Here is a 26,790-nt window from a genome sequence, read left to right on the forward strand (position 1 = left end):
TTTGAGGAGTTTGGAGTTTGAGGCAAAAGTCGTAGTTAATGCTTCGTTAACAGAAAATACTGGCCCTTAAAATAAAGTGTGACCAGAAAACCTTGTCTGAATTTTTAATAAAGTCCTGAACTCTAAAGATTACAAGGGCCTTACGTCATCTGAATATTTGAATGGTCTGATGAAAAGAGTTGTACATTTCAAAGTTATTAAATGTTATTCATTCGAAATCTCTAGGGTGATTTACAATGCTAAAATTTGGCCTAGTGTTGGGAATTATGGGAGAAAAAAACACAAACAAAAAACAACAACTCCAAATATATAGACAAAACAGCATGTGCGTTTCAAGCAAACATAAAACAGGCTTAGACTACCTCTTCTGCTGTCTATCACAGAATGCCCGAACTGTGTCAGACTCCGACTGCCAGAAATTCTGAAACATGACAAATGCATTTGACAGAACAGTACTGATTTGTTCTATTAAATATGCTTTGTTCAGGTGAATAAACATTTCAGGTTATATATGCTTTTGAAGGCTATTTAATATGAAAATGTTCTCATTTTATTGAGAAGCTAAGACAGACCACAGTCTCTTTCTCGATGGTTTTGAGAGACAGACAGTCCTGCTCCAAACATGCCAACTGCTGCACCACCGTGTTCTGGAACTGCTCCAGGTGCACCAACCTACATGCAGAACAGCAGGGTTTGTTTTCTGAATCTCAGCTATAACCATGTTGATTAAAAGAGCAGTGTTAGTATTTAATCAGCTGAATTGGTGATATGCTTAAGAGTGGTTTGGTCCTGTTTTGTTCATAAACAATTTAAATCTAAAGAAGCTGCTGAATGCTAATGCTGTGTTTTTGTGCTCTGTACCTTTGATTGTGTACAGTTCCTAAGAGAGAAGTCACATTTCTCTGACAGTCTGTTAAAGATTGCAGGGATCTGGCTTCAATCTTCTTATACCTGCTCTGGATCACAAAGAAAATAATTCCATGCTGACTAAAATCAGATGTTAGTTCACCCAAAATGTCCGTCATGTATGTCCCTCTGTTTTGCTTCTTTCATTTAACACAAATGTTTTTGTACTATGTTTGAGCCACATGCAATGACAGCATTTTTTGCTACTGGCTAAATAGTACATTGTTAAAATGTTAAGCCATACAATTAGCTTTGCAAACTAGAGCTTATCCCATTAAACCATTTTAGGGGGCTAGCCAGATTTTTTATTTTATTTTTTCAGCTTAATTTTTGCCAACCCTGTCTTTTAGGCACCATGAAAGTGGTTCAGCTTTTAGCAGTTTTCATTGCCATAGTAACTTATGCTCCATGGCTAACCTGATCCAGGGCAAGTTGTGTTATCAATATTGTGAGCAAAGTGTCATCTCCAATGCAATAAAGCCACTCCTGTTTCTCTTGCTCCAGGTTACAGGGCACTAAAATATTTTAAAGACAAAGTTGTCTAGATTTTAGCAATAATTATATTATTATTAGGGTGCGATTGCACCCATTATATCCGTTGGCATTCTTATTATTATTATTAGGGGCCAAACACCTCTTGTATCCTTTAGATTTCTTATTCTTCAGTTTCTTCCACCCTTGAGTCTATGGCAGCCCATAGAACCGCTTGCGGGAAGTTGTGAAATTTGGGACACAGAGAGAGGAGTCTGTTTTGGCGTATTGAGGACAAACTTGGTGTGTGTTATAAGCATGACCTGAGGCTATCTGCAAAGTATCGGTGCAGCGCCACCTAGTGGTCAGGAGATATGACAAAAAGTGTCTATTTTTGTTAACTTCTAAATGCACAAAACTGGTCTCTTTAGATTTGGTGGAGCGTGCAGAGTTGAACCACACCCAATTTTCCCATGATAGCCATTTTGCATGTCAGCCCTTTTTAATTTTGTCATAACATGCTATATTTTAAGAACGCATTGCCATATTACGAAACTCTGTATGCGTTTTCGGCACCATTTCTGACAGTACTCAAAGTTTAGGGGCAGCGCCACCTTGTTTCAAGTTCAAGTTTACTTTATTAATATAGCACATTTAAAACAGCCATAAGACTGACCAAAGTGCTTCACAAAAGAAACCGCATCAAAAAAGTAATAAAAAAACAAAAACAGAACCAGAAATAAATAAAACAAATAGAAAATACAATAGGCAAGAATATAAATCCTAATAGGCCAATGAAAACATGGGTTTTTAAAGAGAGACTTAAAAAGGGTCAGACTAGGGGCCATTCTGATCTCCACTGGCAAGTCATTCCAAAGGCGAGGACCAATAACTAAGAAGGCATGTCACCTCTACGCTTAAGTCTGGAATGTGGAATTAAAAGAAGGTTCTGGCTGCCAGATCTTAGGCTTCTCGAGGAGATATACTGATGCAGCAACTCGGATAGGTAGCCGGGTGCTTGATTATGCAAAGATTTTAAAATTCTTGTCAGTGAGAAAGTGTTTAATTTTTGCAAGTGTACAGAGCTGATGAAAACTGGACCCAAATCACAGTTGAAATTTGTTTATCGAATTTTAATGAGTCATCTAAAAGAAAACCCAGATTCCATACCTGTGAGGACCTAAAAGCCGATAAAGATCCTAGGTCAAAATTATTTTTCATAAACTTTCATATTTTCTGAAGGACCAAAAACAATTACTTCAGTTTTATCTTCATTTAAGGATAAGACATTTTGAGATCGCCAGAATTTAACCTTGTCCAAGCAAGATGAGAGAGCAGTCATGGCCAATTGATCATTTTTCCTAAAAGGTAAATAGATTTGAGTGTCGTCGGCATAAAAATGAAACGCCACCCCATGTTTTCTAAAAATAGATCCCAGAGGTAGCATATACAATGAAAATAAAGTGGGGGCCAAAATAGAGCCTTGCGGAAGGCCACAGGGGAGAGAATCAGTGGAAGAGAAAAATTCTCCTAGCCTAACCACATATTTCCTGTCAGATAAAAATGACTGGAACCACTTTGCCTTACCTTGTGGCCAAAAGTTATAAATAGGCTATTGTAATGAAACTGGTCTCAATATATTTTTTGGGTCATGCCAAGAATATCAATGCCAATTATGCCAAAATTGGCCGAACTTCCTGTCCAGCATTTTAATTTACTGCATGTTGAAAACCCTTTTTTTTCCCTCTCTCTTTTCTTCAAAACTCCTAGACAGGTGGTCCGATTTTCACCAAATTTGACTCTGATCATTTTCAGAACATGCTGGCAAAAAGTTATGGATTTCGTGATATGAAATGGTTTTTCATTTAATGCATCCACATATTTGCTGAAAAGATGTCAAACTGTATCAGAGGCTGCATCTCTGCAAAGCTGAGACATATTTACACCAAGCTTTGTATGTGCCATTGCCACCTCACACTCCACATGAAATTGGTAGCAGCGCCACCTATTGATCAAGAGTGATAAACCATTCATTAACCATTATGAAGTTTCCAAAAATGTTAATAACTTTTGATTGCATTAGCCTATTGTAACGAAACTGGTCTCAAAATATTCCTTGGGTCATGCCAACAACACATACCAATTACGCCATAGTCAGCTGAACTCTGTCCGCCATTTTGATTTATGTTGTACTTTTTCAAACTCCTCAACTGTTGGTCTGATTTTCACCAAAATAGAGTCAGATCATCTTCAGACTGTGCTGACAAAAAGTTATGGATTTCGTGTTGATAGAAGAAAACCTTTATGTATAGCATCAGTGTTGTCAGGGGAGGAATATCCAGGGTGGGTTGCACAGACTTCCATGTTCTAGCCAGCAGTACCCTTCTGCTCTTAGGTCCTACATTTATAAAATGGTTCGTTCCAAAACTGTCATGCTGGATGATGTTGCAAGGCAGAATAATGTTCCCTGCAGCATCTCCAGACCTTTCAAGTTTGTCTCATGTGCCTAATGTGAACCTGTTCTCATCCATGAAGAGAATGGGCACCAATGGCGGAATTGGTTGGTCCAGCACATCTTGCAGATGTTCAATCAGATTAACATCTGAAAAACCAGGAGATCAGGACAACACCTTGAACTCTTCATTAGGTTTCTTTACACCATTCCTGAACAGTGTATGCAGTGTAACGGTGCAATTTCCTGCTGAAAGAGGCCACTGCATTCAAGAAAATCAGCTGTGGACCGAGGTCATCCTGGATTCTCTAACCAATATCTGCCCTCACAGGCCCATCATTAAAGATGTCACCACATAGACCTACCACCGATGAGCCTTGAACACCCTACACCATCACCAAGTTGTGGTTTGTCCCTCCTCGCAGTACCATTTGTTTTGATGCTCCGACAGAGTTGTCTGACCACAACAATTTGGCTTTGTTGAAGTCACTCAGGGCCCATATTTATCAAGCTTCACAAAGTGCCATTTTAGTCTTAAGTGCTGAAAATTCATGAAATTTACTCCTACATTCAAAATTAAGTATAAAAGCAAGGTATCAAATTTCTGCCGTGCAAAGGCAAAAGACTAACTTCAATTTTGGTCAAAAATTAGTTATTGATCTTTTTGGGACATTCACGACATCCTTTATCATGTGGATAAGTATCTCTAGTCAATTTTGTTGTTTTTCTGAGACAATTGGTTGTCTTGACCGTAACTTCGAAAAACCCCAGAGAAACCAAGGCAGAACACGGTATAACACCAGTTAGTGCTGAATAATCTGCATTATAAAAAGGAAAACAACTTTTAAAAGATTCACGATTACAAAGTGTTTGGAGCGCTCAAATTGAGTTACGGCGTTCTGCCTTTGTTTTACTGTCCATTAAAGTCTACCACATTTTAATTATGGTGTAACTTGTATACTTCCATACATCTGATTAGTTATATGGACTAATCTTATGTTTTACTGTATGGAAAACAATTGCTTAAAAATAAAAAAGCCACACACACCTAAACTTTTGGTAATCTTAATGCTAAAAAGATAATTAAATAAAAAGGCTGCAGTTAGCTATTGTACTCACGGTAAAGTGTGCTCTCAACTGAGTCTTAAATGAGTTAAAAACAGCTTTGACACCAGCACCCAGCTCTTCCTCAGACTCCTCATCCGCCAATGCTTCAGTTACTCGCTCTGACACACACATGAAAATATTTTTACAAATGAGGATGACCCCAAAGGTTTTGACAGACTTCTGGGTACAATGGGGTACAAAGAGACAGAGGTACAGAGAGTTACACTTTGACCTTCAAAATAAACTCCAATGCTACTCAACCCTAAACAGAACCACTAAATTTGCCAATTATTTATTGATTAGACCATTTAAATTTAAGACAAATCCTCTCCAAATACAGATTAAGTAACCATGATTTAGAAATAGAGGAAGACAGACAAACATGGACAGAGCAAGAGCAGAGGATCTGTAGACACTGATCTACAGCAAATAGAGAACAAGAAACACTTTCTGCTGATTTGTCCTAAATATCACAATGTGAGGGAAACATTTCTCCCCAGATTTGAAGCCCTGACCCCATCATTTACTGAACTTAGTGATACTGAGAAAATGCCCTTCTTACTTGAAGATAACAGCTGCACTAGCTGCAAAATATGTATTAACCATTCACAATGTTAGATGTTAAACATTAACTCGAAACTGACTTTATTTAGATGGATTTTATTTATTATGTTGTTATATATTATCATTTATATATAGAATATCAGAAAGCACTTAGCAGCCAAAAAATACAAGCGCTGATAGAGGAGTCATTCCATGAAACCGGTACGATTTGAGTCCCTCTGACCTTTTTAAGTGTATTTTATCTATTGAGTCACCAAAATCTATTTTTAGAATATTTTTGTATCAATTGAAATGTCTCCTTTAACATGACATACATTTTATCTATATTTTAGAAATAATCTTGTTTTTTTCTAAGTAAATTCATCATTATGCAATAAAATCATATTTAGTTCCGTACCTCAGTAACCCCTCAACCCCGTTACACAAATCATTCTCCTTCCCATAAAAATAATGAACAGATCCTTGTGACATCATTAACAGGGAGTGACATATAACTCTTCAGAACAACATTGTGAGAAGACATAGGCAAGTTACCACCTTTTATAACATTATTAATATTGTGATTGTCAAGCTTAACGACTCAACCCCATTACATCAAATAAAGACAGAAAACAATTACTTGTGAAAACGATCTTGGTTATTTTAACAATATACATGATTTCTTAATATCATGCATACCATGTGCTCTCCTGTTATTCACTACATTTAGGGCAGGGGCCGTTTTGAACAAAAAAAAAAAAAAAACAACCCCGTCACACTCACAGTTATTTATTTGATCATAACGGGGTTGTGAGATTGTAATGGGGTTGTGTTAACACTTTGGTTCTGAAGTTATCCAGTAATTTAAATGAATTATATTTGATCAAGAATCTTATACCACATGCATATGTTGAATGTAGTAATGTTCATGTCAAAGCTATGTGTGTGTACGTGTGTTCTGCCTAGATTTCACATCTCAGTGTTAAGTAAATTCTACAAACAATACCCCATAATAACAACGTGAACCAAGTTTGTTTGAAATCTTTGCAAATTTATATAAAAAAAAAACCGAAAAAAAAAACCCACCACATGTATTCACAGCCTTTGCTCAATACTTTGTGGAAGCACCTCTGGCAGCAGTTACAGCCTCAAGTCTCGAGTATGATGCTACAAGCTTGGCAAATCTATTTTTGGACTGTTTCTCCCATTCTCCTTTGCAAGACCTCAAGCTCCATCAGGTTGGATGGGGAGCGTCAGTTTTCAGATCTCTCCGGAGTTGTTCAGTCGGGTTCAAGTCTGGGCTCTGGCTGGGCCACTCTAGGACATTCACAGAGTTGTCCTGTAGCCACTCCTTTGTTATTTTGGCTGTGTGCTTAGGGTTATTGTCCTGTTGGAAGGTGAACCTTCTGCCCAGTCTGAGATTCTGAATCATTAATGCTATCTCAATATTTTGGTGCACTGAGCTTTTCTTCTACTCTGACAAGTCCCTCAGTCCCTGTTGCTGAAAAACAGCCCCACAGTATGATGCTGTTTCCAGCACACTTTACTTTTTGGATGGTACCTTGCAGGTGATGAGCAGAGCTGGTTTCCTTCAAACATGATGCTTGGAATTGAGGTTTATCAGACCAGAAAATCTTGCCTGAGGGTTCTTTAGGTGCTTTTTTGCAAATGCCAAGTGTGTTTTCATGAGTCTTCACTGAGGAGAGGATTGAGTCCTGCCACACTGTCATAAAGCCCAGATCGGTGGAGTGTTGCAGTGATGATTGTCCTTCTGTAGGTTTCTCCCATCTCCACATATGATCATGGAGGTGGAGGATGATCAGGTTCTTGGTCACCAGTCTAACCAAGGCCCTTCTCCATCAGTTGCTCAGTTTGGCCAGGAGGTCAGCTCTAGGAAGAGTCCTGGTTGTTTCAAACGTCTTCCATTAAGGGTAACAGAGACTACATGCTTCTGTGAACCTTCAATGCTACAGAAACTTTTCTGTATCCTTCTCCAGATCGGTGCCTCAATACAATCCTGTCTCAGAGGTCTACAGACAATTCCTTGGACTTCATGGCTTGGTTTATGCTCTGACATGGACTGTTACCTGTGGGATCTTATATAGACAGGTGTTTGCCTTTCCAAATCATGTCCAATCAACTCAATTTACCACAGGTGGACTCCAATCAAGTTGGATGATCAATGGAAACAGGATGCACCTGAGCTCTATTTTGAGTGGCATAGCAAAGGCTGTGAATACTTGTGTATTTTATTTTTTATTTTTTTAATAAATTAGCAAAGATTTCAAAAAACTTTTCACATTATCATTATGGGGTATTGTTTTTAGAATTTTGTGGAAAATAATTTAATCCATTTTGGAACAAGTTTGTAACACAAAATATGGAAAAAGTGAAGCACTGTGGATACTTTCCGGATGCACTGTACAGGGGTGTTGTATGTTGGTGGAAAACCAGAGCCTGTGTGCTTCAGCACCATCTCCAGATCTTGAAAGAGCTGTGGGCCAGATATTGAATGCCACACAAGTTATAGGTTTTATTTTGATGACCTATTCAGTCTGCAGTTGGGTTAATAAAACTCCGTTCAATTGCAATTTATCTCTGTTGTCTTTCTTGGTCACAATGAAATACAGGGTTTATAGAAAATCTTAGTGAATGAGTAAAAAAAAAACTATTTATGTGTTAAGCTGTATTTGTCTCTTCAACCCGGTTGCCCTAGTCTCAACCCCGTCACACCTACATTTTTATTTAAAAAAAAATTAAGTTTATGAAAAAGTAATTTAATTGTTTGTTGAACTGAGTCTGAAATGTTCAAAGCAATCATAAGAATACTGATTTTTAGTTCAAATTGTGAAGTTAACCTACTTTTATCAAAAATGATGAGGTTGCCGTCACAAAATTCAATTTCAGGCTTTAGTATAGCAAAAGTGAGAGATTTTGTAACTTTTATATTTGCAAATACTGAATTAGTGTGAGGGACATCTGATTAATAGGAAAATGTTGATTACAAATACATTTTATGATCATATTCAGAGAGCTCCCATAGTGTCCATATGGGATGGTGACTAATGGTTGAAGATTAATAGTGCCTATATCTTAAAATAGTGACCAATAATAATAATAATAATAATAATAATAATAATAGGGATTTGATGCCTGAGGTGGGAAAATATGTTTTCAGGAAGTTAAATGTGTCATTAATGCTGTGGGGTGTTCAGAAAAGTAATATTTTTTGGTAAAAAAAAAAAAAAAATGTAAGTCCAAATCGTACCGGTTTCATGGAATGACTCAGATAACTTTCTAAATAACACCTATACTCACAGTAATGAAGGGGTCAATCTTTCTGTCAGAGATATGAGTATCTGGTCTCAGACAGGAATATAACTGTAACATGTACAGACTGAGTGACCACCAGCTGGCCATAGAGGACGACATAAAGACGTGGTTACCTAAAGAGCAGCGAATCTGTAACGAATGTAGATCAGGATCAGTTGAGACAGAGGAACGCTTCCTCCTCCACTGTGACAAATACACGTCTTTAAGAGACGCACTGTACTGTCAAATACAGCAGATTATTCCTGAGTTCCAGTCGCTCCATGAAAATGACAAACTATGAATATTACTTGAAGGACCTACTTCCTCTTTGGTAGCACAACATTTATAAATGCCATAAATTAAGTAGTAAAGAGTGAACATCTGTATTAGTAGTACCATTAATGTTTATATAAATACATATGGATGTAGATTTGTTTTGTTTTTATTCTGCAATGTACAACGCTTTGGCAATATGTATCCAAGTATGTCATGCCAATAAAGCAATATGAATTGAAATTGAATTGATATAAATTACATTTGAAAAATCAGAAACAAAAGCAAAAAAATGCGAACATTGTCAAATCAGAAACAAAAAGATCCAAATGTAGAAATCTGCCTTTACCGTGAAACACTAAAACAATACAAGCATACACCGAAAAACAAAAAGTCAGTGAACACAAACCAATTTAGGGAAAATTGGAACAATCTGAAAAAAAAAAACTGATCATGAAGAATTGGCAATCCAAAACGGAGAAATATGGGAAAGTCATTTCCAAACATTGTACTTTTATTAAACAAACAGACACAAACTAAGCAAATTCAAACAATCAACCAATTGGATAAACTAGAATTAACAAATCAAAGATAACCAAAACCCATTAGATTTCCCAATAACTGATAACACAAAAAACATCTGGACCTGATGGGATATTAAATGAAATGATAAAACAAGCAGTAAATTCCAATTGGCCATTCTAAAACTATTCAATGTGGTTCTGAGTGTAGGTTACTTCCCTTCGTCTGGAATAAAGGCTTGATAACACCAATCTTTAAAAATGGAGATAAATTTGATCCAAACAACTACCGAGGCATCTGTGTGAGCAGCAACCTGGGAAAGTTACTGTGTAGCACAATAAACGATCGACTATTAGACTTCAAGTCACACAATGTACTGAGAAGTCAAATCGGATTTTTACCAAATTACCGTACATCTGACCACATCTATTACATACTCTATCTCGGTTAACATGTTTTTCAATTAAAGGTAACATCAATTAAAGGTAACATATGCATGCTTTATCGACTTCAAAAAAGCTTTTGACTTAATTTAGCACCAAGGACTATTTTACAAAACTATTGAAAGTGGCATAGGCGGTAAAAACAATGACCTTATTAAATCAATGTACACAAAGTAAATGTGGCGTAAAAATCAGCACCAAACGTACAGGGTATCTTTCCCAGGAGCGTGGAGTGAGACAGGGCTGCTGCTTAAGCCCAACATTATTTAACATTTACATCAATGAACTGGCGCTCAGTCTGGAGCGATCTGCAGCCCCTGGCCTCACTCTACACAGCTCACAGATCAGATGCCTGCTGTATGCAGATGATCTGGTTCTGCTGTCTCCCACTCAACACGGTTTACAGCAGAACCTGGACCTGCTACAGCAATACTGCCAGACTTGGGCCCTGACAGTCAACCTGAATAAAACCAAAATTATGATATTTCAGAAGAGATCCAGATCCCAGGGAACACAAGACACATTTACATTAGGCACCAACCAGATAACACGTCACACACTACAACTACCTGGGTTTGAAAATTACATCCACTGGAAACTTTAACCATGCTGTGACAGAACTGAGAGATAAAGCACACAGGGCCTTCTACGCCATAAAACGGCAATGTCCTATAGAAATCCATATTAGAATTTGGCTGAAAGTATTAGAATCAGTAATTGAGCCCATTGCCCTCTATGGCAGTGAGGTGTGGGGTCCACTGACAAATCCAAATCAAGATCTCACCAAATGGGAAAAACATCCAATTGAGACACTGCATGCAGAACTCTGTAAAACCATTACACATGCACCAGCACACAACAAATAAAGCATGCAGGGCAGAATTAGGCAAATATCCTCCAATCATAAAGATACAAAAATTTAATTCTGGAAACATCTGAAACTCAGTGACCCCCAATCATATCATTATAAAGCCCTGCAATACCAAGAGACGAGCAAAGAAAGCAACCCCTTCCCTCAGCTGATCCATGCTTCACTAACATCTACTGATGCTCTGAATCACATCAGAATCAATCAGATTACTGCACAAATCAAACAGAGTTACATCACTCACTGGCAAACCCAAACACCACAGAGTAAAATGCAATGCTATTCGGCCCTAAAGAGAGAGTACAGAATGGCAGAGTATCTCTACACAGTGTCAGATAAGAAACTCGGAAGCACGTTGACCAGATACAGACTCAGCGGACACAAGCTGATGATAGAAACGGGAAGACACAGAAAAACACGGCTGCCCCCGGAGCAGAGATTGTGTTCACACTGTGATCTAAATCAGATGGAAACAGAGCTGCACTTCCTAACAGAATGCTCCAAATACACGGACATATGGACAGTGTTCTATGATAAAATACAGCAGATCCATCCAACAATTAAAACTCTTTCAGACCAGGAGAAACTGCCATATCTGTTAGGAGAACACAAGAACTGCTGTGTGTTTGCTGCTCAATGTGTCTGCCTGTCACCATAGAAGAGAAAAAAAACAAACAACTCAATCTGCCCTGATCTGATGTTTCCAGCACATGTAGATTATATTAAACCATATTACTCAGATGTACATTTTGCTTCTGTAAATCTGTCTAATCCCTCATCTTATTTTTATTTTCTAGTTTATATACTTACATTAGTAATTCATTTTGCACTACATGCTTAATACTTTTTATATATTATTATTATTATTATTTTTCTCTTAGTTAATGCATATATGCACTATTTGTAAGCAGCCCAGCTGCAATTGCTTTGGCAAAACAAATGTATAGTTTTTGTCATGCCAATAAAGCACACTTGAATTGAAGAAAGAGAGAGAGAGAGAGAAAGAGAGAGCAAAGAGTGCAGAATTAGGCCAATACCCTCTACGAATGCACATTGAGAAACGAGCCATCAAATTTTGGAAACACTTAAAAATGAGCGACCCCAACTCTTACCATTTTAAAGCCCTTAAAAACCATGAAGTGAACCCTGAAAAAAGTCCCCTGATTCAGATGGTCCTGAAGCTGCAAAAACAGACTAACATGACTAACAACATCCAGCATCAGGACACTGAAATATTCATCCACAAAATTCAGCCCAACGAAATTATAAAAAGCACAAAAAGAAAATTATCTAACCTATTGGAAAGAAACAGAAAAACAAAAGGAAACTTGAATGTTATTTGGCCCTAAATAGAGATTACACAACTGCAGAATATCTGAGTACAGTGAAAGACTGTAAACTAAGACAAATGACGAGGTACAGACTGAGCAACCATACTCTCACTATAAAGACGGGCAGATATGGACAGCACTGGCTGCCCAAAGAGAGTCGCATCTGCCCATACTGTACCCATGGGGAAGTGGAGACAGAGCAACACTTTCTCACCAGCTGCCCTATAACTATGAAGAAATTAGATAGAAATTTTATCCCAAATTTGAAACACTTTGCCCTGACTTCAAAATGTTAAACAAGAAAACACAACTTCAATATTTATTAGGTGAAAAACCAGATTGTATCTTACTAGCAGCAAGATACATTGACACCTGTCACAAAAGGAGAGGGGAGTCAACAAATTAGTGGTGCGCCCACAAACACCACACTAAATTTTAAAATGTCCATAGAATTCTACAATTCGTAGAATTGATTTGTTCTATTTTGTTTTATTATACACACATACATATACATATATACATACACACGCACGTAGGAGTGTCCCCGACTTAGGATTTTTATAGTCGAATCGGAATTTTCGAGTCTTGCTGACAGTCGACTGATAGTCGAATCATATGTTTGGGGGCAGGGCAAAATACATTACCAAGAGTCAAGTCAGACATTCGACAGTCATAAATGGGTCATTCTACGGAAACGTCCACTTTTCTGTCCCTATAGACTTTAAAGAAATATTACAATTGAAATACACATTAGGGTTACAATTGTTTTATATTTTAAAATGAAACAATGTTATTTGAACAATTACACCTTCCTTAGCCATCAATGTGGCATTATTTTTTTTTTTAATTAATTATATAGAATTCCAAGTACCACAAAACTGCTTGTCCCCACAGCCATGTACAGCAGGAAAGTGCTTTATTTTGAGGTCAAAAACAGGATTTTCTACCATTTAAAACACAAAAGTCTATTCATAACCATCAAATATGATATAAATGCCATAAAACAAAATGCCAAATAAATATTATAAAATATATAATGAAAACAGTGGTCCCCTGGAGTTGTGTCACTGGTGTTACCGCTTAACAAAAGTCTTTTGTTTTGGGAAAAAAAAAAAAAAAACACTGATGACGTCACTCGACTTCCTCCTCTATATTTTCTAAACCTCTATGAAAAAAGGCCCATGTTTAGTCCACTTTCTTTTCAGTTATGATAAATTCTCTCATTTATCTCATGATTTCATATGAAGCTTTTAGTTGATGTCACTGGTGTGACCTATTTATTGTTAGGGAAATGTAAAAAAAACCTAATACAAATGGATTAAACTACTTAATTTAGTGAGTATACCATGATTGACAACATGTGGCTTGATACCTTGCAGCAGACATTTAGTAAAATGTATTTTTCATGAAAATTGTCACTGGTGTTACTGTCACTGGTGTTACCTTCCTTATGGATAACACCAGTGACTATCAGTATATCAGGTCTAATGTATGTCACTGGTGTTACTGTGTTGTTTTTGTCTGTCACATTAAATAAAACAATCTCCTTATTTCTTGCATTTTCATTATTTTTCTGTAACTCTGACTACATGTGCTGAATTTTGTTTTGGAAATAATTTCATAAAAACTTTTAAATATTGCTAAAGGCAACACCAGTGACAAAAAAAAAAAAAAACGATACATTTATTTATATGTATTCATAAAGTCAAAAGGTAATCTAATAATGTGGTCTAAGTTTAAATGTAAAAAAAAAAAAAAGACATTTTGCCATACCAAAAGTGGACGTTTCTGTAGAATGACCCAAATACTGACTTTAACACAGGGAAAAAATGTGTAATGGACGCCTCGCAGATACAAATGGAGTGAATAATGTTTTATGTTTTGATTAAAAAAAATTGTTAACATTAAACGTCAGCAAAACCCTAAAGATTCACAACATTTTTTATAATAGTGCTTATTATAACGTTATGTATATGTAATGAATTTGATTAGCTCCTCAAAGCTTTTATTTTGAATTTTAGCTTTAGGAAATCGAATCATAGAGATTCGCTGGATCTGATTAATTGGTATTAAATCAAAACGTATAATTTATACTTTCTTAACGACTCGAGCCAGCGAGCATTAAACCAGTATATTTTAGCAATCCTGTTTATCTCGTGGTCGCGATAATTCAAAATTCGTTGGGAAATTGAGCAACAGGTAACACTATCTTTGGCAAATAATTTCAGATTTGAAAATCACGGCACCAGACCATTCATTAAAAATGAAACGAGAGTTTATTTGCTATTCTATGATACAATACTAACAAAACACATACACGGTATGGCAAGATGAAAGCAGTTTGAAGAAAGTTTGAGGTTAACGTATACTCTTTCCTGAGAATGAAGACGACCTGAAGACGTCACACACAGAGGACTTGACTATCGTTATCTTTTAAAGATTCATTCAAATCAGCTCAGCAAATAGAGATTGTTTGTTTACTTGCTTTGAGTCGAGTTGAAGGCTGTTCTTCTTGAGGGAATCCCAGAGCTCCTTTTTGCGGCTGCTGTGTCGTTGTCACGTGACGTCACTCGGGGAATCCTTTTTGGATTGGCTTCATGGCAGAGCACGAATGGCAAGGCTTTGGATGAAGTCTTGGATGGTCAACCTGATGTTAAGGCTGTAGGTGGGTGAGGCGAGACCAAAGTATCCAAGCAGCAAAGTTTTTTCCAGCTCAGTTTTCTTCTACCGCAGCTTTTCCAAAGCTGGGTGTCCGTTTTATCAGACTGATTTGAGTCCATCCTATTCACTGTTTGGTCCAATCACATTGTCTCTGTAGGGCGGAGCCCCACACAGCACGGCTTCTCTTCGTGCATACATTATCTTAATGTTTCATCCATCATGTGAGGCACATTTCTTAACTTCTTAGAGTATTCATCATTCATACGAGACTGAAAATCGACAAAGTCATTTCAACTTCCGGCATTTGAGATAAGCTTTAACCCAATACTACACACGGCTATCTATTCAAAAAGACAGTTATAAGGCAAAGATCAAACTAAAACACACCATGCATAACATAAAACACCAAGCATATAGAAGGGCTTTTCACACTGCGCTTAACCCCGGGTTATCGTCGTACTAAACACCGTTTTTTACCCCGGGTAAAGACACGTTTCACACCTGTAATTTGAAAGCGGTGTTAGCAGTGTTAGGGTTATGAAACCCTGCTCCAGAGCAGGGTTAGCACCGCATTTGTGGTGTTAACCCCGCATTGCGGTGCTAAGTTTGTTCAGTGTGAAACGGAGCGGTGCTTGCTTGCTGCTGGACGCTTGGCAACAGACAGCCAATCAGAAATTGAGCAGCGAGGCTCATGTCACGTCAGTAACAGTAAACGCGCATTGTGTAAACTGCAGCCTGTGAGAAGAAATATCAAAAGACGGAAAGCTTGTGAACTGGAGTGAATAGGAGACGGTATTATTCTTACACTACTGTACAAGTAAACAATAACGTTAGTCTCTCCAAACTTAAGAAATTCAAAGAAATATTCACATACTTTGCTTCTTGTTTTCTTTCTTTTGTACTTTTGTCTTTGTTTTCTTGCCTTTGTGCGTCATGAGGCCGTTCCAAAGCGCTGTAGCTCGCGCTCTCATGGCGTCTGCCGTTGCTAAGCAACCATGACCTGCACTCTTCATGAAGATGCAGAAGTTTCAGCAAAGGATAAATGCTGTTCGTCCAATCAGAGAAAGTGACACCGCAAATATGCAAATAAGAACGTTAACCGGGGTTTAGGAATGTACCGTGTGAAACGTCTGTTAATGAATACCCAAGGTTAACAGTTAACCCCAGGTATAGTATGAGCAGTGTGAAACGTCATTACAGATAACCCAGGATTCTGCTTATCCAGGGTTTAGGATGACCCAGGGTTAACAATTTCAAGTGTGAAAAGCCCTATATAGATATATACAAGACATCAATCATGAGGTATTTGTCATATCGAATACCTATAATTTTCAACTACTAAACGGGTTAAATCAGATTAAAATATCCTAAGGTATAATAACCACAGCAAAATAAACAAACATAAAATGTATATATATATATATATATATATATATATATTTATTTTAGTGTTGTCACAGTACCAAAATTTCAGTATTCGGTACCGATACCAGTGAAAATCCACGGTTCTCGGTACCAATTTCGGTACCACATGCTAATTAAAAAACACACTATTTTTAATAAAGTCAAACAAAAATAAAATGAAAATTGTGTTTCAAGTTTTTCCGCAAGTAATAAAAGTATGAAAAACAGTAAACAAGTTTCACCCAAATTTGATTTGTCTTTTAATTAATTAAATTTAAACATTTTATTTTTTGGGTAAATAAAGGGGATTTACTATTAAAATTAAAATTAAAATTAAAATATGGAAGAAATAGTGTGATTTCTTTAAAAATAAATATTTATAAAAAATTTTCAACAGTAGTAATAGTAATCACATACATTCTACTAAATAATAGTAATATATTTCTGGCACAATGTCTTTAAGATAAACGTTTATTTTGACGGGTTGCCGTGAATACCTTTAAATTTCTGTGTGTAGCAATATGATACGCTGCTTTTACTCAATGAAACGGTAAAATGCTCGTGAAGTGACTCTTAGAGCAGTTCTATAGATGTTGTTTATGTATTTATGTCCTCACTGAGACTGCAGATGCTGAAATCACCGCGAGCGTCACGCGCACTTCAGTGTATGTATTAAAAAAAACCCTCTGCCTTTCATTCACTCACACAGAGACACGCAGGATTCATATTTGAACCGACTTTTGCGGCTTAATATTTACAGATACTAGTCCGTGTCGCGATTTGATTTAAGTGTAATGACCTACTTTTGATCAATTCATCCAAACTTTGACAGATTCCGTGACATTTTGTGCTAAACTGTAAATTCCGTTTTTATAACTGGATTCCGAGATTCCGTCCGCGTTTTCTGCATCGCGGAAATCATAGGGCCGTACACGTCAAGAACCGGGCTGACCGGGTACTCGGTACCACCGGTACTTAAAAAAACCTGGTACCGTGACGTTTTCATTTTTTTAGTACCGACTTGGTACCGAGTACCGGGTCTTTTGACAACACTAATATATATATATAGCCTCTTGAGTATATTGCTTTAATAGCAGCAGTTTTTTTTCTTAATTGTCCTTTTGGCAAAGTCCATAAAAGTTTGGGTGCTCTTTTGCAGAAGAAGAGAAAGAGAGTGCATTCCTTTGGAAGGCGGGAGACCAAAGCTGAGGTCTTGAGGTCATTAGGAGTATCACGTTGTGTGGCTCTGGTGATCTTAGCTCAGACGAAGCTGTAAGTCAGTCGCTTTTTGTTTATCAGAAGCGTAGTTTATGGTAAGTGGGGTCGCAGTATCGCGAACACTCTGGTTCTGGAACCTCTCCAAAGAAGTAGTTCTTTGTTCTCAACTCCGTGCAGATGTAGCGTGGTCATTTCATCCTCAAACTTATGGTTTACGAGTCTATGGCAGGACGCTAGTCAGAGAATTGGGCGTCGTGCTGGTCATTTGTCTATTTTATGAGTCGATGATGGAAGATAAGTTCCTTGGAATGGTCTGAGCTAAGATTATGTGTGTGTGTTCTGTGCAACCAGGTTCTACATATATGACAGTTAATGTTCTGCATTTCTGTTTTGAGCTGCGCGCACTGAGTGACCAGTAGAATTAATCATTTGATAGGTTTTTAAATCAATGGGATTTAACTAATTTATCTCATAAAATACGCTTCATTATTTATACTTGTGGACGCGTTCTTGACGCAACAACGTGCAGAAACACGGGAACTAAACTCTAAAAATTCACAGCGTTTTATTATAATAGTGTTCTCATTATAATGTGTATATGACAGTCCCAGTCATAGTTATTGCTATTCTGCATAGTTGTTTGTCCTGCTCGCGCTGCGCACTGATGAGATAAATCACTGTTCAATGAAGCGATTTAGTGCAGCGACTCTTCTTCAGCGTCTTTCACTCTGCGTCAGTTTGAGTCTTGTTAAAGTTTTAAATCCTTGCCGCCAAGATGCTCCTCTGTCGGTCACGGATTATGGAAAGTGAAACTTTAATCTATAAGGGTGGTTGGATTTATTCACACGTTAAAATTTAAAGCTTTTTTTTCTTTTCAGATTCTTATTTACAGCATTATCATAATATGCTGTATATTAACTTATTGGGAGAAAACCGGTAGTTCTGTGTGAAATCAGACATTGAGCACCCCCATATAGTCAAAATGGTATGATCATAACACCCCGCGAATATTCGACTGAGATTGGGAGTCGAATCAGGCTCCTCGAATCTAAGCATTGAATCGTCGACTATTCGGGGTCACCCCTACATGCATGCATTTATTTCTTCTTTAAAATACATTTGTTCTATATTTAAATGTAAACACTATGCTTTGGCAATACATTGTAACAATTGTTACAATGATTAAATCATAATTGTTTACAGTTAGGTATCTAATTATTTAGAGGCAGAAGATTATTAAGGTAAGACCTCTAAAAAAAGTAACTTATTGATATCAACTGAAAACTGCATTTAATCAATAGATGAAGCTGACTGCTAGCCAAGCTAACATTCCGTGGCAGTTAATTCAGTTGAGAACAAAATGGCCTATCTAAAGCAGAGGCATTTTTCAAAAATGAAGAGGAGCTGGAGATAATATATCCAGCCGAAGTTAAATCTGCCAAAAACAAGAAAAAGATGAAAAATGATCCTGAGAGAGAACCCAGAGATACTGTTATCTAACTACAGTGAACCAGAAAACAGAGTCCTGTGTAACCTGCTCTTCTTTACTGAACACCCATCATCCTGGCACACTGTCCTCTGCCCCGCCATGACATGTATGAGGAAAAGAGGCATCAGCAAAGGTAGACAACTCACTCTAGAAGGAGACAAAGCTGACTGTGAACCTTTATCACAATGGCACAGTCATGGTCCAGGGACCAGAAACCAGCCTCAATGAATTCCAGAGGAAAATCTTAAAAGGGAGGTTCAGAAAATTAAGAAAGACCCTGAAGTAAAGAGCCAGGCAGAAGATGAGGCCGGTACAACCTCAGTTACCATCACTGACCCCAGCTCAAGAACACATGGGCACACCAGCACTCCTGCGTCTCCCAAGATAAAGGCTTTGAGAGATAACATCGCTGAGCTGGAGCAGGACTTCTTCCTGTTTAAAAAGGAAACTAACAACAACCTTCATCAGTGTGCAACAACTTAAACAACTCTGCTGTAAGACACCTGGAGAAGGACAATCAAGAGCTGCGCCAGGAGCTGAGGAGGGTGAGAGAGGAACTGGCCAGAAGAGAACAACATGGCCACACTCTGGAGAGACTGCTGGAGGAGTCCAGAACCCAGCTACACACACACACACACAATTCAACAGCAGCGGTGTGTCAGCACACAATCTCAGAGTCCCTTTCACCCCTTTCACCAACACAACCACAATAACAACAACGAGAGAAAAGACAACATCATCCTCTGCGACTCCAACGGCCACCATCTTGACCCCAGACCTCACACTCTGCTTTAAGACTGCTGCAAGAGGGTGCCCTGTCACACATTATTCACACCGGAACAAACAACCTCAGTACCAGAAGGGTGGACGTCACAAAAGCCCTGTCCAACGTGGCGAGAACAGCTAGCAGGATCTACCCCAGAGCCAAAGTCATCATCTCGAGCCTTCTACTTCGCAGAGACGTGCCACAAAAGGATCATCAACAAGGAGATAGCTAACATCTGTGCCCCAATACCAAATGTCCACATAGCCAACCATCAGCAAATCACACATCAGCATCTCTACGACCATATCCACATCCACCGAGAGGGCATGAGACTGTTTGCAAAAACCATCAAGGCATCAACCCTAAACAGCCCTCAGAAGACACATCCGAACCGGGAGAGAGTTGGGCAGCTTATATAGCACATTTAAAAAAGACAGAGCCGACCAAAGTGCTGCACAGAAGAGTAAAATTTAGCCAATAACCATTACACAACTAAAAAGAAAAAGAAATACACAAGTAATACACCACATTAAATATACACACAATAAAACTGTATACAGCAGTTACTCCAGCCCATAAGCCTTTTTGAAAAGGTATGTCTTTACTGATGATTTGAAAACCTGAAGAGAAGTGGCTGATCGCAAGTAAAGAGGCAAGTTATTCCACAACTGAGGCGCTGCCACAGAAAATTGGCAGCCCTTAAAAGTTTTAATCGTGTCTTGGGAACAGACAGCAACAAAGCGTTAGATGACCTTAAAAGGCCTTTTGGTATGATAGTGGGAATCATAGTTAGAAGATCAGATACATAGCTTGGTGCCAAGCCTGTCAGGGACTTATAAACAAATAATATCAGCTTGAATTGGATTCTATATTCAATAGGAAGCCAATGCAAACCAACCAAAACAGGAGTAATGTTTTCCCTCTTCCTAGTTTTTGTTAAAAATCTGGCTGCAGAATTTGACCAACTGAAGGCGAGACAGACAAGATTGAGCAACCCCCAAATACAATGAGTTACAGTAGTCGAGTCTGGATGAAATGAATGCATGAATAACAGTTTCTAAATCTTTAAATGATAGAAAAGATTTAAATTTGGCAATCATCCTAAGCTGAAAGAATGCTGATTTGAAAACTGAATGTGTCAAATTTAAGTGCTGGATCAAAAATAACTCCCAGATTTCTTGCATGAGAACCTACAGTGTTAGCTATAGGAGCCAAAGTATTTGAGAGGGTATTTGCAAAATCCGGACGTCCAAAAACTAACACTTCAGTCTTAGAATCATTTAATTGAAGGAAATTATCAGTCAGTCAACCAACTTTTAACTTCACCCAAACAATCAAATAATGGCTGGAGGGACGTATTCTCATCAGACTTAACAGGTAGATAAAGCTGTGTGTCATCTGCGTAGCAATGATACGAAGCCTGATGCTTACGGAAAATATTAGCCAAAAGGAAGGAGATAGAGAGAAAATAGAAGAGGGCCTAAGACAGATCCCTGTGGGACACCACATGTGCATGCAGCAGAGGAAGTAATGTTATCAATTTCCACAGAAAACGTTCTCCCCTCAAGATAGGACGCAAACCAGTTTAAAGCTGTTCCCCTAATGCCGACATACTGCTAGAGACGTTTCAGCAAGATAGTGTGATCAATAGTGTCGAAGGCTGCACTCAAGTCCAAGAGAAACAGAACACCACATTTACCAGAGTCAACAGCCAGTAACAGATCATTCAACACTTTCAAGAGAGCAGTTTCTGTGCTGTGCCAAACTCTGAACCCAGATTGAAACCTATCTAATATGTCATTATGCTTTAAAAAAAAAAAAAAGAAACTTGATGAAAAACAACCTTCTCCAATACCTTCGAAAGAAAAGGAAGCTTAGAGATAGGACGATAATTAGTTAAGACCAGAGGATCTAAAGCAGCCTTTTTAAGCACAGGCTGAATCACTGCGTGTTTAAAACATGATGGGACACTGCCACTAATAAGACTACTGTTAATTATGGACTGGATAAATGGGCCAATAGTGTCCAGTACTTCCACAAAAAAAAAAAATGAGGGAAATCGGATCCAACGAACAGGAAGCACGTTTCATGTGACAAATAATATCTGTTAAATCAAATAGAGACACAGGTTCAAAACTAGTTAAAGTAGTTAAATTACAGGGATCAACAGAAGAGACATTTACAGAGTTCATAATGTTAGAGTAAATGTTTTGAATCTTAGTAATAAAAAAAAAAAAAACTCGAAAAAAAAAATCATTGCAAACTGCAAGAGACACCTCTGGGAATGTAGTTGCAATAGGATTTAAAACCTTATTAATAAGTACTAAAAACTTTTGGTCTACCAACATTGCTATTAATCAAATTGGAAAAATATGTTGATCTAGCGGTCTTAAATGTCTGATAAGTCCTCAGACTGTCTCAAAATTTCATAGGACACTTGCAATTGATCATGTTTCCATTTTCTCTCTGCCTGCCTACATTTTTGTCTTAAAGCTCAACATTCACCATTTAACCAAGGGTGATTTCTTGTTTTGGGGCACTTCAGTTTCAAGGGAGCAATCGAATCCAAAATATTAACTTAGAATTCATTACCTGAATTCTCTAAGTGGCTCCAGTACAAAGCATGGTGTCAGAGTTGTACTGAACCGCCTAATAAAAGAAATCCTGAGAACCGAGTAAAGCCAGTCCGACTAACCAGACCAGCCACAGTCCTCCATGGTGCCAAAGCTGTCTCCCAGGTGAAGAGCACAGAACCAGGTCCCAAAGCATCCACCTCAGGCAGGAAAAGGGGTAAAGTGCAACCTTATTGTCCCTATTGTGAGAGCTCTGATCACTTCTTAAGTCAGTGTGCAACTTTCCAAACTTTCACCACTGAGCAGATCCATAATTGGATCACAGAGAATAAGAGGTGTATGAAATGTGGTCGATCTCATGCTGTTACTGACTGCACTCTCAAGAAACCATGCAGAATGTGTCAAAATAAACACCTCCAGATCCTGCATGAAGTCAATGCCAAGGCAAGTAAGGAGGGCAATTGCATGCGGAGCTCCGCTGTTGGCACTGCTTATCTGAATCGACCCACAGACTGCAGCCGGGTATTGCTGAAAGTGGTGAAGGTTCGTCTGCAGTATAGAGAACGAGCTCTGGAGACTTATGCTGTCCTTGATGACGGTTCAGAGAGGACCATACTTCTTTGTGAGGCTGCAAAAAAGCTCGGCCTGAGTGGCATTCCCGAGGAACTGGCATTGAGAACAATAAGGCAAGAAACCAAAGTGCTTCAAGGCGCATCTGTCTCTTTCAGCGTTTTCCCTGCCTCACAGCCAAAACAGAATTACCACATCAGCGGAGCATTCACTGCACAGAATCTGGGTTTAGCTGATCATTCCTACCCACTGTGAGACTGTGTCTGTTCCCCGAACTAGAAAATACAGAAAACACCCAAACCAAAGTAATAGTAACAATTTAATTGATGTTCAACAAATAAAAAACAGATATAATACAGATAAACACGATAAAGCTTGGCTTATTGAATATTAGATCCCTTTCTTCAAAAGCACTTTTTGTAAGTGATATGTTCACGGACCATGAACTAGATGTGCTTTGTTTGACAGAAACCTAGCTAAAACCAGATGATTACATTACTTTAAACGAGTCTACACCCCAAGATTACTGTTGCAAACATGAACCGCGTCCAAAAGGTAAAGGGGAGGTGTTGCTACAATTTATAGAAATATTTTCAGTATCTCTCAGAGGTCGGGTTTCAAGTATAATTCGTTCAAGTAATGGTGCTTCATATAACGTTATCCAAAGAAACAAGTGTTAATGATAAATCCCTGTGATGTTTGTACTGGCTACTGTATACAGGCCACCAGGGCACCATACAGACTTTATTAAAGAATTTGCGGATCTTCTATCGGAGTTAGTGCTGACTGCAGATAAAGTCCTAATTGTTGGTGATTTTAATATCCATGTTGATAATGAAAAAGATTCGTTGGGATCAGCATTTATAGACATTCTAAACACTATTGGTGTTAAACAACACGTGTCAGGACCTACTCATTGTCAAAATCATACTCTAGATTTAATACCGTCACATGGAATTGATGTCAGTGGCATTGAAATTTGGCAGCAGAGCGATGATATCTCAGATCATTATCTAGTCTCCTGTATATTCTGTATAGCTAAAGCTGTAAAGCCAACTCCTTGTTACAAATATGGTAGAACCATTATATCTACCACAAAAGACTGCTTTATAAATAATCTTCCTGACTTATCTCAGTTCCTCAGCATACCCAATAGCTCAGAACAACTTGATGTAACAGGAACTATGGACTCTCTCTTTTCTAGCACTTTAGATATGGTTGCTCATTTACGCTTAAGGAAGATTAAGGATAAGAGTCCAACACCGTGGTATAATGAGCACATTTGCGCCCTAAAGAGAGCAGCCCGGAAAATGGAGCGCAGCTGGAGGAAAACTAAACTAGAGGCATTTCGTTTAGCTTGGCGGGGAAGTACCCTATCCTACAGAAAAGCATTAAAAACTGCTAGATCTGATTACTTTTCGTCTCTTCTAGAAGAAAACAAGCATAACCCTCGGTATTTATTCAATACAGTGACTAAATTAACGAAAAAAAGCATCAACAAGTGTTGGCATTTCCCAAGAGCATAGCAGTAGTGACTTTATGAACTACTTTACCTTCAAGATCGATACTATCAGAAATAAAATTGTATGCTTGCAGCCGTCAGCTACAGTATCGCATCAGATAGCGCACTATAGATCCCCTGAGGAACAATTCCATTCATTCTCTACTGTAGGAGAGGAAGAATTGTATAAACTTGTTAAATCATCTAAACCAACAACATGTATGTTAGACCCTATTCCATCTAAACTACTAAAAGAGCTGCTTCCAGAAGTCATAGATCCTCTTTTGGCTATTATTAATTCATCATTGTCATTAGGATATGTCCCCAAAACCTTCAAATTGGCTGTTATTAAGCCTCTCATTAAAAAACCACAACTTGACCCCAAAGATCTAGTTAACTACAGAACGATCTCAAATCTCCCTTTTTTGTCAAAGATACTAGAAAAGGTAGTATCGTCAAAATAATATTCCTTCTTAGAAAAAAAATGATATCTGTGAGGAATTCCAGTCAGGATTTAGATCGTATCATAGTACTGAGACTGCTCGCAGAGTTACAAATGACCGGCTTCTATCATGTGATCGTGGTTGTATCTCTTTATTAGTTCTACTGGATCTTAGCGCCATGCGTTCGACACTATCGACCACAACATTCTTTTGAATAGACTAGAAAACTTTGTTGGCATTAGTGGAAGTGCCTTAGCATGGTTTAAATCGTACTTATCTGACCGCCATCAGTTCATAGCAGTGAATGAAGAGGTATCATATCGATCACAAGTGCAGTATGGTGTACCTCAAGGCTCAATACTAGGGCCGTTACTTTTCACGCTTTACATGTTACCCTTGGGAGATATTATCAGGAGACATGGTGTTAGCTTTCACTGTTATGCTGATGATACTCGGCTCTATATTTCTTCGCGGCCCGATGAAACACACCAAATTGAGAAACTAACGGAATGCATAGTCGATATAAAAAAAATTGGATGACGAGTAATTTTTAACTGCTAAATTCTGAAAAAACAGAGGTGTTAATTATCGGACCTAAAAACCCCATATGTAATAACCTAGAACATTATCTAACACTTGATGGCTACTCTGTCAATTCTCCTTCATCAGTTAGGAACCTAGGTGTGCTGTTTGATAGCAATCTTTCATTTGAAAGCCATGTTTTCTAGCATCTGTAAAACTGCGTTTTTTTCATCTCAAAAACATATCTAAATTGCGACCCATGCTCTCAACGTCAAATGCAGAAATGTTAGTTCATGCGTTTATGACCTCAAGGTTAGACTATTGTAATGCTTTATTGGGTGGTTGTTCTGCACGCTTGATCAACAAACTACAGTTGGTCCAAAATGCAGCAGCTAGAGTCCTTACTAGAACCAGGAAATATGACCATATTAATCCGGTTCTGTCAACAATGCACTGGCTCCCTATCAAACATCAGATAGATTTTAAAATCTTGTTAATTACTTATAAAGCCCTGAATGGCTTAGCTCCTCAGTACTTGAGCGAGCTCTTATCACATTATAGTCCTCCACGTCCACTGCGTTCTCAACACTCTGGCCGTTTGATAATACCTAGAATATCAAAATCGACTGCAGGCGGCAGATCCTTTTCCTATTTAGCACCCAAACTCTGGAACAATCTACCTAACACTGTTCGGGAGGCAGACACACTCTGTCAGTTTAAATCTAGATTAAAGACCCATCTCTTTAGTCTGGCTTACACATAACACACTAATAAGCTTCTATTATTCAAATCCGTTAAAGGATTGTTAGGCTGCATTAATTAGATCAACCGGAACCGGGAACACTCCCCATAACACACGATGTACTCGTTACATCGTAAGTAGAATGGCATCTACGCAAATATTTGTCTGTTTCTTTCCTATTCTGTTTATCAGTCCGTATCCAATCAGATGGTGGATCGGTGCCGGGAGATGATGTCTGCAGCCCTGATCATCGGCGGAGGCCAGGACACCCAGATGAGCCCCAGAGACATATCCCCAGTGAAGACCTTGATTAAAATACAATAAAACTAAAAATATAACAAAACAACTAAAACTATAATAAAATACCTAACTACATAATACTACTATTGTTAGAAGTTGCAACAAAATAAAAATAGAAATATAAACTTTTGAACTGCGGGTTTCGTCTGGTCAGAGGAGAACTGGCCCCCCGACTGAGCCTGGTTTCTCCAAAGGTTTTTTTCTCCATTCGGTCACAGAAGGAGTTTTGGTTCCTTGCCGCTGTCGCCTCTGGCTTGCTCAGTTGGGGACACTTAATTTCTAGCGATTATCGTCGATTTAATTGCACCGATACTATTTAAACTAAACTGAGCTAGACAATGACATCTCTGAATTCAATAATGAAATGCCTTTA

The 26,790-nt window shown here is 38.2% G+C and overlaps 1 protein-coding gene across 10 annotated transcripts in view; it reads right to left on the reverse strand.

The window, feature by feature from the left end:
• The window catches only part of sycp2l (synaptonemal complex protein 2-like), a 67,715-nt gene that overhangs the window by 4,602 nt on the left and 36,323 nt on the right, over positions 1 to 26,790 (reverse strand). For 9 of the 10 annotated variants that reach the window (XR_009269041.1, XR_009269042.1, XM_058765215.1 and 6 more), the window contains 4 exons: positions 4,949 to 5,055; positions 862 to 956; positions 573 to 672; positions 363 to 421 (listed from right to left, as the gene is read on the reverse strand). The exons of the other annotated variant lie outside the window; for it this stretch is intronic. Coding sequence is in view for 7 of the 9 variants with exons in the window: in XM_058765215.1 (XP_058621198.1) it covers positions 363 to 421; positions 573 to 672; positions 862 to 956; positions 4,949 to 5,055 (361 nt within the window). In the remaining 2 variants the exon portion in view is untranslated. The remainder of the gene's footprint in view (positions 1 to 362; positions 422 to 572; positions 673 to 861; positions 957 to 4,948; positions 5,056 to 26,790) is intronic. 10 annotated transcript variants of the gene reach the window in all.

The sequence above is a fragment of the Onychostoma macrolepis genome, chromosome 24, assembly GCF_012432095.1.
Source record: "Onychostoma macrolepis isolate SWU-2019 chromosome 24, ASM1243209v1, whole genome shotgun sequence".
NCBI lineage: Eukaryota > Metazoa > Chordata > Actinopteri > Cypriniformes > Cyprinidae > Onychostoma > Onychostoma macrolepis.